The sequence below is a fragment of the Porites lutea genome, chromosome 4 (genome assembly GCF_958299795.1).
Source record: "Porites lutea chromosome 4, jaPorLute2.1, whole genome shotgun sequence".
NCBI classification, from domain to species: Eukaryota; Metazoa; Cnidaria; class Anthozoa; order Scleractinia; family Poritidae; genus Porites; species Porites lutea.
The window spans coordinates 44,484,124-44,501,986 of NC_133204.1; the positions used below are offsets into that span (position 1 = coordinate 44,484,124).

General features: G+C 37.3%; 1 protein-coding gene across 1 annotated transcript; it reads left to right on the forward strand.

Annotated features, from left to right (window-relative positions):
* The first annotated feature begins 467 nt into the window (after positions 1–467).
* Positions 468–14,858, forward strand: LOC140933741 (potassium channel, subfamily K, member 16-like). Its single transcript, XM_073383364.1, has 2 exons — positions 468–1,170; positions 13,311–14,858. The coding sequence occupies exons 1-2, from the start codon at positions 843–845 to the stop codon at positions 13,913–13,915; spliced, it is 933 nt and encodes a 310-aa protein (XP_073239465.1). The 5' UTR covers positions 468–842; the 3' UTR covers positions 13,916–14,858.
* The last annotated feature ends 3,005 nt before the right edge of the window (positions 14,859–17,863 follow it).

Below are 17,863 nucleotides of genomic sequence, written 5' to 3' on the forward strand. Positions count from 1 at the left end.
CTGCTGCCACAAATATAGGAATATTATGTTTTCTAAACATTTTATTTTGTAATTGTTCACTTTTCTTGCCCATTTTCCCTCAAAGACAGCTGCTTTCCACAATTACATTTCAAACCGTCAACAAGCCCAGGCAGTTGCCGCAAAATTCGCCCCTAGCTGTCGAAGAAGCCGAATTTTTTTCTTTCCAAACGTTGGAAAACAAACGGTAGCTTGTTTGTTGTCGACGAAAAAACCGCAGCTTTACTCGCGACAGAAAATTACAGAACTGAACGACAAGCTACCGAAATTTGCATGGACTGTTCAAAGCACCGGAACTAAGCTTGTATGATAAATTTCCTACGTGGCGGAAATCTCCTTGTGCAAAATGATTGCGCTTGCCTTATATGGGGGATTTAATAACAATAGAAGCTCAGAACTTTATGTTGCTTATTTTGGCGAACTAATGTTTTAACGCCGAAGCCCTGCATCCGTACTCGTCGCTCTTTGTTCAGCGCGCGCTCTCAAGCTTGGCGCTTCGTAGATTTTTCCCGCGCTTTACGGCTGACTGGTCCTCGCGCGTTACCAATTAACCGTGTTTATGTACGTTTTCGTAACAATGGTCTGTGGCATATTCCGAATTTGCCTATACAATATCCTCTAATCAAGCCATTCATTCTTTGCTCTTCAATAATATTACGAGGTCTGACGTCACAAGCTTATCAGGTAACGATTGTCGACAAAACTACCCGGCAAACCTCCGGTGCAAGAGAAAAAAAGAATGTTGTCACATTTGGCCATCACAAACAACTAAGGCCCGCGCCGACCGCAAGCAGTAAAAGCTTCGGTCTCTGCTCCCTCCTCAAATGGGGGTTTTCTTTTTAAACTTCCTGAGGGCGCTGAAAGGCCCAACTAAAAACCTTGTTTTACGAACAACCCTGTTCTTGGTCTACTTACTGTTTGGCGCCGCCGTGTTTCAAACGATCGAATCAGGTGCGGAGCACAAGGAAATACATCATTTTGACAAAGTACAGCAAGACATGAAACAGAAGTACAATATTTCCGATGAAGAAATGAATCATCTCTTTGAAGAAATTTCGAAGGCCATCGACGATGGGTATTTTGACGTGGGCTATGACCGGTGGAGTTTTGCGGGATCGCTGTTCTTCACTGGGACGGTAGTTACTACCATTGGTGAGTAGAGAAATGACCGAATATTGTACCGCTTAAAATATACATATCATTGTTTGCCTTAGCGATGCGTTTAAATTATCTTGTTGCCTTTTGACCCAGGAAATATAGTCCGTTGTTATATCGTAAGTTTACAAGGTCGGCGTTAGTTTGCGGTGTACCATTAAAATGCCGAAGAAACCTACGTAGAGCTCTCACAATTCTGGTTCTGGTCTTAACTCTCTGTTACAACGCTAGTGTGTGTACATTTGCGTATGGCTTTCCGCTTTGTGGGAAGCAAAACTGTTCGACCGATCAGCCCGCAGCAGTGGTTAATTTTAGTTGGATGTTTGCTTTTCGATTTCTCGTTGCTTGAAAACGAAATCTTCCCTTTATCATGGAGAAAAGAAAAAATAAATGTTCTAATCGTGATTTACTGCTGTCAAAGTTTGGTAATTATCGACCAAAGCTCGTGAGATCGAAACTTTAGTTTGCCTTTTGGTTGATATAAACTTTTAAATTTTCAAACACTTTACGACATTAAACCACTCTCTTCGGGCTCAAAAATTGTTATTTAAGTACCGATCAAAATTCCTACCTCCTTTTGTCGGGAATTAAAAAAATGACTTGGATCAAAATGTTGCGTCGAATATGAATATTCAAAAATTTGTTTCCGACGTTGATCGGATGTAAGCAGTTTGTTTTGTTTTGTGGGATTGTTCGCTCATTCGAGAAGTTCATTGGCTCCTACTTAGAAATGGATCATTCCACTGATTCGAAAATTGTAATTTCCAATTTTTCCAAACGAAATAGTACGCCTCACTTTTTTTCTGAGAATTAATTTCGCTACCAAGCGAAATGTTCTTAACTCAAGCTGTGGTTCTGCTATATTATGCAAAATAGTGATCAAAAGATTATGAACTTAGAGCGGACAAGACGACAAAAAACAATAGAAGCGTACAGGTTCATTTATTTCTCTCACTGCTTGAAAAAAATCCAATTTTATCCAAGTGAAAGCAAAATATCTAGTTTCTCTCCGTTCGATCGCGCTAGAGAACAGTACTCGCTGCTCAATTAGAAAGGATATCATTAAATGCCTATTTTCAGGCGTGTAAATAAAAAATTGAGCTTTCCCATTCAAAATGTGAATCTGTCATTTCTATCGAAATAGAAATTACCGGCGAATGAATATTTTATTCTACCCACGAAACTATTGCGCCGATCAAAGACTTTGGTGGTCTTAGAAATTTTCCAACCTTGGGTTAAGTCGATCACTGAAAAATAAGGTTCTCATTTTTTTGCTTCGATGTAATATCGTTTCCGTCAGAAAGGATTGTATATTTATTTTAAAAGCAGCTGCTTGTTGTTGCAGTAGAAAGGGTCTTCTTTATGGGCAGGAGTGATTAAAAAGCTCCGTAAAACTTGGCGCAGTCGAACAATATGACCAAAAGCAAGAGTGGTTCGATGTAAAAAAAAAAGAATTAAATTAATAAAACCGTTGAACAATTTTATAACACGTGCAACTTGAAAGGCAAATCAAGATATGAATGTCATTCGAGATTTTATCCAAAAGCAGATTGTTCTTTCTCTCAAATGGACAGAGGAGCAAATGTTATTGGTGAAATATCCGTCTGGGGCAAGTTTCTTTATTCTGTGACTGCTGGGCCATATTTCCACAGAAATCTGATTCGTTTACATAAATACAAACCCATATCTTCTATTTTCAAATTACCTTAATTTGGTAAAGAAAAGAAAAACATTCGTCTTCGAAGGAAAATAATCAAACCAAAAAGTGTGCTTGAGAACCAATTTGTTACAAGGCCATAGCTACTTCCGATCAAATAAATCTGAATATTTCTCCATCAATATCATAGAGTTTTAGAACTGTTGCTGGAGAGTGTTAGATCGCACCCCTTCCCTCGATCAGCAAGTTCCTGTGATTTTTTTTAGGAATTTAATATAATACGTGTACAATATATTTCTGAATCAGTGCCGAAGTTGTAGAGTTCGTTCTCTTTGCAGCATTCTATCAAGCTATGTTTATAATAAACAAAAATAAAAATAGCGAAAATTGTTTCCTAATAGGAAAACACCTGCCTAAGTCTTAAAAGTGTTTTTTAACGTCTTTTTGGCTTTCGATGAATTTATCGTCGAAGTTAGGTCGGTCAGCGCACGAATGCAATATCTCACGTTTCCTTCGTCCCCTTTTTGTAGAAACAGCGTACAAATAGAGTAAAATGCACCAATCTTTGTTCTTTTGAAACTGCTAAATTTAACGTATCAGTGATTTTTCCGCATTGTGTTGTTTGATTTCGAACTTAATTGTCTCGAAAAATCCCTAAATTTAACGTACGAGTGGATTTCCACATTTCTACCTTTCATTAATGGACTGTGTGTCAAGTCAGTTAAGAATTTGTTTCTGCATATGTCTCACTGATTCGTGTTTAAGGGAAAAAAATTTAAAAATGGCTTTGCTTATTTCACGTTTAGAAAGATAGCAAGTCAGGATTGCTTGAAAGTTCCATTTGTCCTACACAGAAATAACTGTCGAGTTGGACTTTTCTTAACGGCGTAGAAACTGAACGAACGTATAGAATTAACACCTTTTTTATCGTTTGTGTTAGCAGAGATGCCAACTGGATATTTTTTCAGTTGATCGTTGCTTAAATATGGTCATATTCAATCCATGAATGAAAACTGAAGTTTACACGAAGTAATCTTATTCTAAAAACACCGCATGAAACTAAATCACTGTAACAGTTATTTAGTTTATTTTTCGAGCACTATATTATACCGCTTCATGATCAGGTAATCACCACTTCTACTCTTCTGGTTTACATTCGATGTAAATCGGTTTCTTGTCAGTGATTTTAGGAGACTACAGAAGTCGCCTTTAATGGAAGAGTCGGTAGCGAAATTCAGCATATTATTTTATTGTTTTAGAATTGTATATTTCATGACGATCTTTCGTGGAAGTATTCTTTCCGGTTTATATTACAATTACATTTAGTTATTTTGTTCTAATTTATTGAAATTAATGTTTTTTCGACAAAAATCAGAGTTTCCATCCGGCTCCCGCGGAACGCTGAAAGAAGTTATTTCTAATGGTTTCGTTTTGTATATACGATGCGGGCCAAAAGAGCCTGAATAACGATCGATATTTGCTGTATAATCGATCTCAGTCAACCTGAATCGCCAAAATTCTTTTGTGTTTCTAGTTGAAACTTTGCCACAGTTTTCTCGCTATTTATTTTGTTCAGGTCTTGTTGAAACCATTTTTTCGCGTTAGAGTCTGTTAAGTTCTGCTTCCTATAATATGAATCAAATTAATTTCGATTTGAAATGACCAAAAATGCTAGGGGGAGCCTTTTAGTGTATTAAATTATCATCTTAGAATGTGGTTCTTCGTCTTTATTAACCTCAGCTGATAACATCGAACCACAATAGATTTGTCATCAGGTTTCTTTATAGAGCTTAAACCATTTAGACAACTGAATTACAATTGTCATGGTTCCAAAGAAGTGCTACAATGTATGTGTGTACAATTCACCCAGCTAGGCAAATGCTATTCTCAAGTATCATGGCTCCCTAGTGCAAATATTTGGAAATATGTGAATTCCGAGGCATAATTGAAATCAATTGGGTCTGCGGCTTTGCGAGTAAATAATTTATCGGTGTCTTTTGTACGATTGAGATGAAATATTGTTTACTCGGTTATTTCAGTCAGAGATTTCTAATACAGACACCTTTATTGTTAATGTGCCTGATTTGCATATTTCGCGCCTCGATTACGCCCTCGCACACTAACTTAAAACTTATTAAAGATGCAAACTGCTAGAAAAAGAGGATTGTAATTTGTCTTGGCGCCGATGCGATGCCCACTGTGTTAAATTTTTGGACTATGTTGGCTCTTGTATTTACGCTTCCAACCGTTTGTATTCGTGCAAGCTTGAGTATTTTATTTTCAGCTTAGAAAGGAAGGCATCCGATCAATGTCGTTACCCACGATCTCTCGCTGAAGAATGTATATTCGTTTATTCGTTTTTTATGTGCTCGGGGCCAGGACATAATAAAATCTTCCAAAAAATCGTATTTTAGAGGTAAAAACTAAAACAGAACTAAATAAATGTTCCATCATTGTAATCAGAATCAGGAATGCTTGATGGTGTTTTATAATAGCATTTGAGTTTTAACTCAACTAGAGGTAGCAAATCTTGTGATTTGTTCCAGGTTTTTTAACAGCTACCTTAAATATTTTTATTTTATTTTAGAACCGTGAAACAAATTTTGTCATTAACTATGTGGCCTACAACTTCGTTTAGATTATCAGCGTGAGATAATTTTTATTGCAGTTAATCCTCCGACATGTTTTTATTTTTACATAAGACGTAAATCAAGAAAGTTTTAGGTGATTACAAGCTTAGCAGGAGCTAACCATCTCACGTTCGTTCAGTTTAATAAATATGAGGATATAAAAGCTATCTCTCTTTAGGAGAATATACAATAGGTTTAGTCGACTAAATCCCTACCGAAAGCCCATAAACGCGGCCATTAATAAGAATCATTCCATGGCGAGTTGATTATTGGTAGCGGGGAAGTAGAGACTTACTAACAGATCATGTACCTCCGATATAGAACTAAAAAGGAAATACATGATAATAATGAGTTCAACGGCAAAACGTAAACTTCTTGCTAAGCTGATTATTGTAGTTGGGAAGTAGAGGCTTACTGGAAGATCATGTACCTTTGATATAGGACTAAAAGGAAATACATGATAATAACGAGTTCAAACGATTGAACGTAAGGTAAATCCCCTTTTCAAAGCAGGAGGCATTACACTTTTTGTCAAACGCCTTGCTTATTTGATCATTGTGGTGGGAAGGTAGAAACTTAGTGAGAGATCAGGTACCTCCGACATCGAACGAAACTAAAAACAAAAACAAAACAAAACAATACAGCCGTATTTTTGTCTTGTTTCTTCAAGAAAAGGCTGTACGTCAATTTTGGGCCCGATGCCCGTAGAGGACCAATCATGCATCTTAAAATCAGAAAATAATGAGTAGGCGTAAAAAATGAAAAATTCTCAACGCTTTTTTGTGCCCAAGGCGTGTTTTCCTTAATTATTATTTTCATTGTGTGGCGGCCAGGTAGTTTTTAACCCCAAATCCAGCTCAACTTGTTTTAACTACGATGAATATTAGCTTTTAGCTTTTCAGATCAAAGGAAAAGAAATCTATGTTTATTGACCTTTTATTCCGATACATCTGTTTTAAACCCGGAAAGCTTTGAACTCTTTAGAGACTCGAAGACTCTTCGAAGAGTCTTACCCTCAGCAATGGCCTTTTCATGCCAAATCAAAACAGTCTTTATTGGCTGCAATGTGATGAATTTTTATGCATTTCTGAAATAAACTGTTCAGAGGATGGTTCATGGGTAAAACTATAGAAAATTTCCAGTCAGAATTGGCAGTCGCAAAGTGAAACTAAATATGACTTCCAAGGCAGAGCGTCCCCCCCCCAAAAAAAGTGACATTTATTTAACTTTCCACTTTCGTATATCATGTAGATGAACAACTTACAAGGCATACTCTAAACAATCAACGGCCATTCTGCTAGGGGCCATGCACGAAATGTTGTTTGGCTCTTTAATACTACTAAAACCTCTGCGTATTAAACAACAGAATGTACAGAACTGCCTCATCACCTAAAAGTGGAATTACTTTTACTCGGCTTCAGTCCAGAGGTTCGCTTAGCACAAGAACCTGTAGATAGATGTGTCAGGCCAAATACTAATAGCAGCTGTACAGCAATCGTTTCACGGAGCAAATTAGCTGACGTGGAAAATCCAGTCATTTGTTTCTTGTATTATCGTATCTTATGACACTACGATGGTTCTTGTAGTCTGCAGTTTCGACTGTATTGTTGATAAAACGTGGCAAAATATAGAAAAGTAATTTTGGTGTTAAAGCACAAAAATGCGTAACGGCAGAATGTATACAACTGCCTCATATCCTAAAAATGGAATTACTTTTACTCGACTTCAGTCCACAACTTCGCTTAGCACACGAACCTGTAGATAGAAGCGTCAGGGCAAATGCTAATAGCAGTTGTACAACAATCGTTTCACGGAGCAAATTAGCTGACACTGAAAATCCAGTCGTTTTTTTCTTGTATTATCGTATCTTATGACACTGCTGTCTCGATGATTCTTGTAGTCTTCAGTTTCGACTGTATTGTTAATGAAACGTCGCAAAATATAGAAATTAATTTCGGTGATATAGCACAAAAATGACAGTTTATTTTTTACGATTTCGGACAGGATTATGAAGGTGGAAATGGATTTCGGTTCATCGAATTGGATTCCGTCCTATCCAAAAGTTAAACTACATAATTCTAGAGAAATTAGTTCTTTTTTCTACCGGTTATGTCCTTTTTTGCTTCTCGTTCTTTACGTGATAAACAATATACTTGTCCCTGAGTTTTCATTATAATTCAGTAAGATCGGACTCAGCAAAGAACTGGAGACACACCAGGCTGCCGTTGTCAATACATTTGTGATCTCACGGTTGGTCGTCTTTTAAAGGATAGAAAACAAAGGGTATCTTGCAACAACTCTGGGTGTGACTGGAAACCGGTTAACAAAGGGACAACTCAAGTTAGCGTTAGCGGTCCTTACATTTCAATATCTTTTTCAATGATCTTAACATCACTTTAGGTAATCATTACGCGCTATTTAAGTACGCTGATGATTCGACAATTATTGCTCCTGTATGGAAGAAGGTAGACTACTCCGATCAGTTAGTGTCACAGTTTTTAGATTGGACGAATACAAATGGAATGTCTTGCAATCCAAGCAAATGTAAAGAGGTGACGATCAAAAAGAGTGGCAACCGCGATCTCTATTAACCCATTGGGATGATACCAAGCTGTTATGAAGTAGAGATTTTGGGGGTCACCTTCCAATGCGACAGAAATTTTCAGCGCACGTGAAGAACAAACTTATTAAAGCTAACAAATTCCTACATATCCTTAGAACGCTGCGCAAAGAGGGGTACAATCAGTCAGAAAAAGACCTTCTCTTTAATACAATAGTTCTACCCAATCAGTATTAATTACGCATTATCTGTCTACGCTGCGTCCGAGTCCGATCTTACACCTCAACAATGCTTCTTCGACCGCTGTTTTAAAAAGAAATATACGTCTTAGCCTGTAAGTGTTTATGATTTGTTAGAGAGGCAAGACCGTAAAATTTTCAGAAAAGTTTCTAATGGTAAAGGACATCCACTTTTATCTATTATGCCTCGCGTTAAACCGTCCGGTTACAATCGTAGGAAAGAAACCTGTTTTAAACCTAAGATTATTAACTCTAGATTCGTTTTAAAAACTCTTTTATTAACCGTTTAGGTTTTAAATATGAATTAGCTATGTAATATACTAGATTTTTTAATTCTTACTTTTTCCCTTTTTGAAATTTCTTACACTTACTTGTAACAAAAGATATGTATGTTTTTCTTTTGATGAATAAAGACTTTATTATTATTATTATTATTATTATTATTATTATTATTATCCCTGCGTGATAGGTAAAAAGGTGTCAGTGAAGATAGTTTATGTAGCGATCGGCGATCGTTGAGGCATTATTCAGGATGCTTTTCATCTGATTACTGCGTTCCTTAAGCTCATCACGATCCCGATCGAACCTAGCCTTAGCCCCCACTCACCCCATCCTTGATATGACTTCGTTGAAGAGGTGTTGTTAGAAGTAATTTAAACTTTGAAGGTAGGCCATACCATCGGGGACTACCTTCCGTGCTTTTTACCAAAACGTTCTATAGGTTCTTTTTTTTCTCCTTCGTTGAGAAGGAAATAATTAAAATGTAAATGGACAATTCGATTTTCTAGTACTACTGTTGTGATAGGATCAAACTGAATGGTCCCAAAAGGATTTACTTGTTCAATATTTTTGCCATTACTGAAATTTTGTGAATGGACAAGTTATATATTCGCACCTATAATTTAAAGGCCCTGTAGACTAGACAAATTCTGTCGTAACCTATCTTGAAATTTGCTGCAACATATGTTTAACGTGTTACGTGACATTTTTGTTACAAGAATGCGTTCATAAGGCTATCAAGTTCTACTTTTTGTAACGATCAGCGCAGAAAACATTTTGCGAGACGTGTTCATTTCAGAAAGTCTTAACTGAACAACATCTTGTGCAACCTTTCACGCCACGGCCTTTCAAAACTACGAGACAAAGTGCATCAAAAACTGTCTAGTGTTACAGCACCTTGTAACCTGCTGGGCTAGGTTGCCCAAACAGGGTGAAGATAACCCAGGGTTAGTGTGAATTTTCATTTAGATATAGATGCTTAAAAAGCAAATTCAGTTTAATTCTTTTGCTCTGCAATTTGGTGATCCGGATGCTCTATAAAGAATAGGGAAGGTTATTCGAGAAAATGCTTTTAAACAAACGGAAAGGATCCCAGACTAAAATTTAACCCCAGTTTAGCGCTAATCGCCCTTTCAACAAATGGGGCCTGTAGTTAATTATCGTAGTAATTTGAAAAGTTTAAACACCGTCAACACACTTTTCCCAAAAGTGTAAAACGCTTTCTTCGTCCTGGGTATTTTAAGTGCCCGACACTCTACTCTTTTCGTAAGAAATTAGAAACAAACTTTACACTCATCCGAACTGTAATTTGCATGATAATTTGACACTTCCACAAGAAGAGAGTTATGTGCTATTCTGATTCTAATAGTAAGAGTAAAATATATATTACGTGAGGGGATGGAAATTGCTGGTTTCCATCAGAGGTCACTGCTGGTTGACGAGAACAAAGCGTTTCTCTTCGTTTGGAAAACTAAACTTTTTTCTTGCAAATACAGTAAAAATCATATAAGAACCTAGAATATTCAAGGTCAGGCTGAATAGGTTCTTGATAGGTTCTTATCTTTCAGAGGTTTTCGTAGTGTAACCATTGGCAGGAATGTTGTACTTCTAATACATACAAATGTAATGGTCAGAGAAAACATATCCGTCTAGTGAAAATCCAAACAAATATAAATCAAAGAAGGCATATACACAGTAACTTTTGTCAAAAGTTTCTCACACAATTAAATAGAGAATTTTGACCATCAAAAGTGGAGTGATTCTTTTGTATAAGAAACTTTTTTTCTTTGCCAGGTTGAACTGGTTCTTATATTTTTGGGTATTTAAATGCCAAATGCTAGCCTGTAGGTTCTGAAATCACTAGACTCTTATATACGGGTTTTACTGTACTGAGAAAAAAACAAGAACGATTTTCAGTTCTTAACTTAAGAACTGATTTTCTTCAGCTTACAACCAAAATATATTTAATATATCAAACACCAGACGCAGTGTTTGAACACGTGTGACATACGGAGGAAAGAGTTGAAAATACAACGTGTAGCAGAGTATTTTTGACGTTTTTGATTTTGTGATAAAACATTGTTTTTCGAGTGTTTGATACAACTTGAACAAAGTAATTTGATAGGGAAATTAAGGACGCAGAAATAAGGAGTGTTTCATCAGATATTCAAATACGTCACCGCGCATGATTTCCTTTCTATCTGGGTCTTGAATTATTAGGAAGTTTGAAAAATGAATTGTATTTAAAGTTCCGGCATATGAAGACTAAAACTCATACAGATATACATGAAAATCCGCTGAGCGAGCATTGATTTAATTTTTTTCTCGCTAAATCTTTGTCGGTGATACATTTTGTTGTAGAGTTTCTAGTGATATATAAATTAGGAATGTTGAGCGGAGAAATCCAAAGAAAATCGAAGTGCGATGTCAAGTTAATGATTTCGGTAATCATCTGTAATAGAGAGTAATCTCAAAGCAGGAAAATGTGATAACTTTGCAGATGAAAAATTTTAACACATAATTATCACTATCTAATCACTGTGATAATGGTTTCATGTCGGAAACATCAAGGAATCTGAATATTCGAAAGTGTCTTTTTGTTTGAGGAGATTCAGTGTATAGATCATTTTCAAGGAATATAATGAAAGAGTTTTATAACCCGGAAAAAAAAACGGGTTGTCGAAAGAAAACTTGGCAGAAAACTTGAAAAGAGTCGTAATTGATATTTAAGTATTGCCCGAGAGTTTTTTACTTCCCCAATAAGATTCTATTTTCGCAGACAAAGGACTAGCCCTTGAAACTTAGTTTTGGCTATCTTTACGGCGGTAAATTTTCCTATCTACCCAAATGAAAGATCCAAAACTTCCTGTTTCACCTCGGCGCCGACCTAAAATCACGATTATTTCTTTTGAAACTGACCTTTTCATAAATTTATGCTTACTTAACAGAACTTCATTAATTCCTATATTGGTCTTGTTTTTCGTTTTCATTTTAAAGTTAAGACACCATACTTTGGTTTTAAAAGCAACGTACGTGACAAATGTAGTATTGCTTATTTTCAAACTTAAAAAGGGGTTTCATCACTAAGGTTTCATCAGTCAGTTCTGTTTATTGAGGTTATGTAAACGTTGAGCTGAATATATTGTCGCCTGAACAACAGCATTACAGAATATTAATGATAAGGATAACAAGTTATGAGTTATATAAGTTTTCAGTGGTCATAAAATTCACTGTAAAGAAAGCTAATCAATTGCAGCTCTGAAAATTTTTAAAGGAAATCCGTCGACAAATTTTGATTTTATCGCTGTTTTCCTGAAAGTAGCCTTACAAATTGCAAAAAATGTTCAGCATTGTCTTTTACACTGGTGCATATTCTTTCCTGTCTTTCGAAATCGCGCAAGTCTACCTGCCTCAGGCGCGGATCCATACTGGTTTCCACGGTTTTATGGAAATCGGTCAGATTTTCATAATAAATGTATTCAGTTTTTAGTAAAAGATTTGAAACTTTCCAGGCTGAAATCTGGAAAATGGTTTTGACAGTCACTAAATATCCTGTCTGAATTGGTCAGCAACCCAGGAAAGGGGAATTTGGGGAGTTAAAATCCAAAACATTTCCTGGGGGAGCATTGCCCCAGACCTCCCTAGAAGTAGGAAATCGGTCAGTATTTATTCTAGATCCGCGCCTTTGCCTCTAGCGGTTGGAGAATGTACAAGGGAAATTAGTTAAAAGAGTGAGGGGTAAAACTTTCCAGGAATTAGTAAATTTGCTTGGATAGTCCAGTATTCAGTTTACGGACAAATTATAGCCTTCATGTAGAAATTCCACGATATCTCAAAATTCCTGCACAGCAGGAGGCAAGCACCCAAAGTTTACGTAGCCTGGAGCATTTTCAGAGAAAATGCGTATAAGAACTGTAGTTCGATTAAAAGCTAAAGCCATTGTGACATCACTGCCACGTGATATTCCTTCGGATCGCCAAAAAATCATATCACAATAAATTAAAGTTTAGTCTATGTGTAATCCATGTGTTATAATAGTTTTACGATAAAGACGAAGCTGTTTATATATAAGAGGTCCAAAGGTGAAAGGTATGCTTACAAAAATACAGGGTCGAGCCACCTTAAACTTTATTTCCAGTCATGAATTGGAACATAATAGAATTAAAATTTTGTAAATAGTTATAATCAAGATCTCAAAAGTTCATGGTAATAACTTTCAAAATAATTAACCGCAGGACGCATTTACATTTTTGACTGATGGGAAGCTGTCATGCAGCGGCCATCCTGTTATGTTATAGAGTGTTTTCACATGACGTCACGGTGGCCATGTTGGTGTCCCAAACCAATCCTGTCGGAGTGGAACTCTTTTCTTATGCAAACGATTTCTTTTGTTCCAATGAATTTGCATAGATGCTGGCCACGTGAGTGAAAACACTCTATATTTGCATTATTTGTTTCAGAATTATTAGTCCAAAAGAGTGAGGTGCCTGTAAACTAGCTGGATAAGCTAAGTGCACTTTCCACTATAAACAAACCTCCCTCGCATATTCACCCCTCCTGTTCTCTCGCTGTCATATATAGTTCTCAAGCTTTGAAGCGTAACAAACACGTTTTTGTAAGTCTTTAAGCTAAATAATTCCAATAGAAAACGGGGTGGGTGGAGGGGGATGACCTAACCGGCGTGACTGTTCCATCCGTCTTTGTGTTATGTAGCCTCATGTAAGTAATGCGTTCAACATAACTGTAACTATAATTTTGTTCTTTTTGGGCAGGCTATGGAAAAATGGCCCCATCGACTGTGTGGGGAAGAATATTTTGTATATTTTACGCCATATTTGGAATTCCCATCACTGGTCTAATGCTGAAATCGATTGGCGAACGAATCACAGAGACATTGGCTAACTTCTGGAAATTTGTGGACACAAAAATATGCAAACGGGAACATCCTCGTAGAATATACCTCAAGACTGTGGCGTGTATTTTCATTATGGTCGCTGGCATGATCCTTCTCCTAGCGGGTATTGGTAAAAGCTATGAAGGTTGGACATTCTTTGAAGGGGTCTATTTTGCATTTATAACCCTCAGTACGATTGGCTTTGGAGATTATGTGCCCCAACACCCATCAAAACACGAGAAAGATCACCCGGGTTACGTCATTGCTTTCACAATTCTCACATTTGTTTACTTCACCTTTGGCCTTGCTATGGTGTCCAGTGCCCTTCTAGCCATCAGCCGGTTGTTTGAAGACGAGCCACCCTGGGGCTTTATTTCTTTGGTGGGTGGAGATGACGGCGAAGACGACGAAGAGGAAAAACTTCTATCCGAGAAGCGAAAAGCGCAAGAGAAAGCCAAGCTGGCAGACAGCAGTGGTCCTTAATGACTATCTAAATTAGAAGCCTTATAATCTTAATTTATGCGGATCTATTACGGTATATCTGTTTGTAATGATTATGTCGTCGGGGAAAGATAGATTGAATACGTTTTGGGATTTCGTCATCAGTGGTTTAGTGACGTCACATTGAGTCCATGCAAGGATCGTGCACATTATCGACGACTGCGATATTCATCGTCCTGAGTTGACCACCAAGAGATTTTAACGATTGAGAAACATTTTTGTAACGGGGAAAAATGGCAGAGAGAAAAATGGTAGTGAGTACCCTGTGAATAAACGACCTTGAACTTGTTTGGAAGTACGATTTGTATGCTTTGCCACTTTGTGGTAAGAACTGTGTAGAATGGGAACCATTTGACAAGCTGATTATTGCATGTTGCTGGCCAGAAGACCACGCATCTTGTCGCAGGTAGACGGACCCCTTATAAAACGGGTAAGGAGCTACTGATCCTGTCAAACATGGTTTCAAAACGTAGGTAGTTAAAATACGATTAATTAATTGGTTGTTTGCTTTTTAAAGTTAGAGAGAAATGTAACACAATGTATCGTTTAATTGTTATAATTACAATAACAGTTGTAATTGCAATTGATTACAATTACAAATTGTAATTATAATTACTATGTACTAATACTGAACACAATATTATCATATCAACTTTGTTTTATAATTAGCCTTTTGATTTGCCATCTCTTCATACTAGATTTTATTTTACTATTACAACACTGATTTTGGCAGCTCTCAGTTGCTGTTGAATTGAAAGCGGAAAAAGTTTATCAAATCGGATACAGAGGGCTTTCAGATCGTTTGAGAGTGTAAGTCCCGAAATTTTTTCGGGTTAATTTGCACCTCTGCGACGATCACATCTTCATTTAAACTTAAATTTACTTACTTTATCGAAACGGCCAATCTGGCCCCAGTTGTTCAAAAGCGGGATAGCGCTGTCCACTTGATAAATGTCTTTCCAGAGGATAATACAATTGATTTCCTTAATACTTAGGCCACTGGATAATGATTTATCAGGTGGATAGCGCAATCCAGCTGTTGAACAACTGGGGCCTGTTCTTTTGGCGGCCATTTTGAATTTTGCAGTGAGTGTGTGCGAGGTCTGGAACACGGAAATCTTCGCAGATTGTCTCTTATAATGTGGAAGGACTTTTCACTTTATTATGGAGCATTTCCAGACCTGCACCGTTCTAAACCTCTTATTTGATTGGTCCCCTTTAATCTGCACTTCCCTTGTTTTCAGGGATAGGAGCATTGTTATGTCACAATCTCTATTGTTTTTCCAGCCAATCACAAACAATCTTTCAAATGGGTGCAGATCGCCCCTACCATACACGTGTCCAGCAGCTGTGCAAATTTATTCGAACAAAAGAAAGTTTAACAAATACGTTCAACTCCCACAGGAATAGTTTTGTACACCAACATGGCGGCCGTTCATTGATTTGGACACAAATTTTGCGAACGCGACGTCTTGTGAAAACGCCCTGTAGTCGGATTGGACCTTCTGACAGTTTTTTGCGGAACTACCGATTTTCCAGGCCCAAAAGAATTCTAGTTCCAGACTTCCCACCACCCGTGCTCAAAATTCAAGACGGCCGCTAAGGAAAACACAATTCACTATTTTCACTGAGACCATAATGCACCTCGCCCCACTCCGCCCCAATTTTCCGTAACCATTGTCTTCAATTTCTGTTTGGACGGCTGTAATACCTAGGAAAATTGGAAACAATGGTTATGTAAAATTTTGGTGGTTGAACGAGGTGCATTTTAGTTTCTGTGAAAATAGTGAATGTCCGCATTAATAATTAAAGTAATGTGTATTCACTTATTATCATCTAATCAAATTTGAGGGCCTTCTGTGATTTGAAGCGGGGTATCGGCTGATACCCTACTTGGTAACACTTCACAGTTGGTTCATTAGTTGGTTCCTGGAAGTGTAATAGGCCCTTTGCAGAATACGGCAAACGACGCGCAGAGGGGCAAGAAGAACAAAGAAATTACATCATTCAAGAAGCTAAATATCCTTTCTTTTGAAGGTCCCATTGCGATGTTTGCCATCCAGCAAGGTGAAACATGTGACCGTTTGTCTGCAAAGGGCCCATTTGGGTGGATGCCTATGAGAAACTCAAAAGTATTTAGCATAAGTAAAATTTGAATAACATAATACACGGACTAGTTCCCAGTCCCCTATGGTATGAAATAGAGCAATGTGTGACCAACAGTCTTTTGCCATGGTCCACGTTTCGCAAAATAAGTTTTTGGCAGTCAAAGCACTTTCGTTGGAACCTTTTGTTAGTGATCATTTAGCCTACGCGAGGTTCGATTGAACATGTATCAATAATTAGATGTGTTACGTTTCTCTCTTAATTACTAACTGACGAAGGCCCATGTATAAATCATACTGTGTTAGTAGAGGAGACTGTTTATGAAATCCACCAAAAATAAGAGATAAAAAGAAAATAGTGCTGCCCTTTATATTGGGAGCTATCTGACCGTGCACAATCGTGTGTTATTTTTTCTTTGTGACTGAAGAAATGAATGGAACTTTTCCATTGGTCAGTTTTTCAAAAAGATAGAGAAGCTATGGCTGGTGTATAATGTACTAAAATTTCGCCCTGCTGACCGTAGAACCTCCGGTAGCTGCTCAGTGGTTGGAGCATCCAATCTACAACTCGGAGGGTCGTGAGTTCAAATCTGACCACTGGATCTCCAATCTTTTTTTCTGAGCTTTCTGATGCTTGATTTCCCTTTCAAAATTGAATGTTGTGCACGGTTAAGTCCAGAAAAGCTAACAAAAACATACAACAAAGAAGTCTGACAGACTTCATACCCATTGCACCCTATTAACTAAACATAGACTGATGGCGTCTGGTGGATTTCAACATTATGCTAACATAACGGCAAGAACAAGGGAAAGTAATTTATTTTGGCTTTTTCTCATATAGTTATGGCGTCACCGTGTTCTCGTTGACGTCATTTTCGTGTGCTTGCGTTGCTAGAGAGAGCGAGGCTGAAGAAATAAATAGATGATATCTATGGATATAGAGATAACTGAAAATACTTACAAGCTAATTACCGTGATTGATCGAGCAATATATTTATTTTTGTAACAAGTATTTAAACATATTGATGTCTGTCTAAATCTGTTAGCCAAATTTAACATTGCGTTTAATGTTTTGATATTTTACATCTCTCGCAAGAATCTTTAGATGACATATATCTGTTAAATGGTTATATTAGTAATTTTACTTTTCTTCCACACAAGACAACTTTGTGTGACTCTTTCTGGGTTCATTTCTGGACGAAAGATAGGCCCAGTCTTTTTTAATGAACAGTTATTTCTGAAATACTTTGATTTACATTACTTTGCTTTGTTTAATGATAGAAAAATCCCGGCAGCCACTCTCTTGACCAATAAGGAGTAATCTTTGTTATTAAGTAACAAGAATTTTCGGTTTAATTGGAATTAAAATTCATGCGGCACAGAGAGAATAAATGCTGTGTAATGCAACTTGTTCCTGATCCTTGAGAAATTCAGATGCCACTCTTAAATCGTGCAAATTTTCAGACCACAACGGTCTTCACCATAGCTATTATTTATAGAAGAGAATACTCCATGGTTTTATATCGAGAGAGACCAGGCCATTGGGTAAATATCTGATTCGCCCAAGCTACAGTGTTTTCTTGAATGAACTTCTGCGGACGGGTGGCACTGAGTTGAAGAAAGAAGCTCAGAAATGTGTGATCAGAACGACGGTATTAGTTACCATCTCGGCCCCAACGCGCGAAAACATCATTTTTTTTACTGGGAAATGACCCAGAGGTTTATATATTTGAGAAAGCTCAGTAGATCGCAATTTCAGTGACAAACATTGTTGGTAGAAAATAATGTTTCTCCTTACGTGGTAGGGAAGTGAGTTCCAATTATT

Coding starts and splice junctions, on each gene's coding strand:
- LOC140933741 (XM_073383364.1), top strand. CDS start 843: ATGGGGGTTTTCTTTTTAAACTTCCTGAGGGCGCTGAAAGGCCCAACT. Junction 1,171..13,310: donor GACGGTAGTTACTACCATTG/GTGAGTAGAGAA, acceptor CTTTTTGGGCAG/GCTATGGAAAAATGGCCCCA.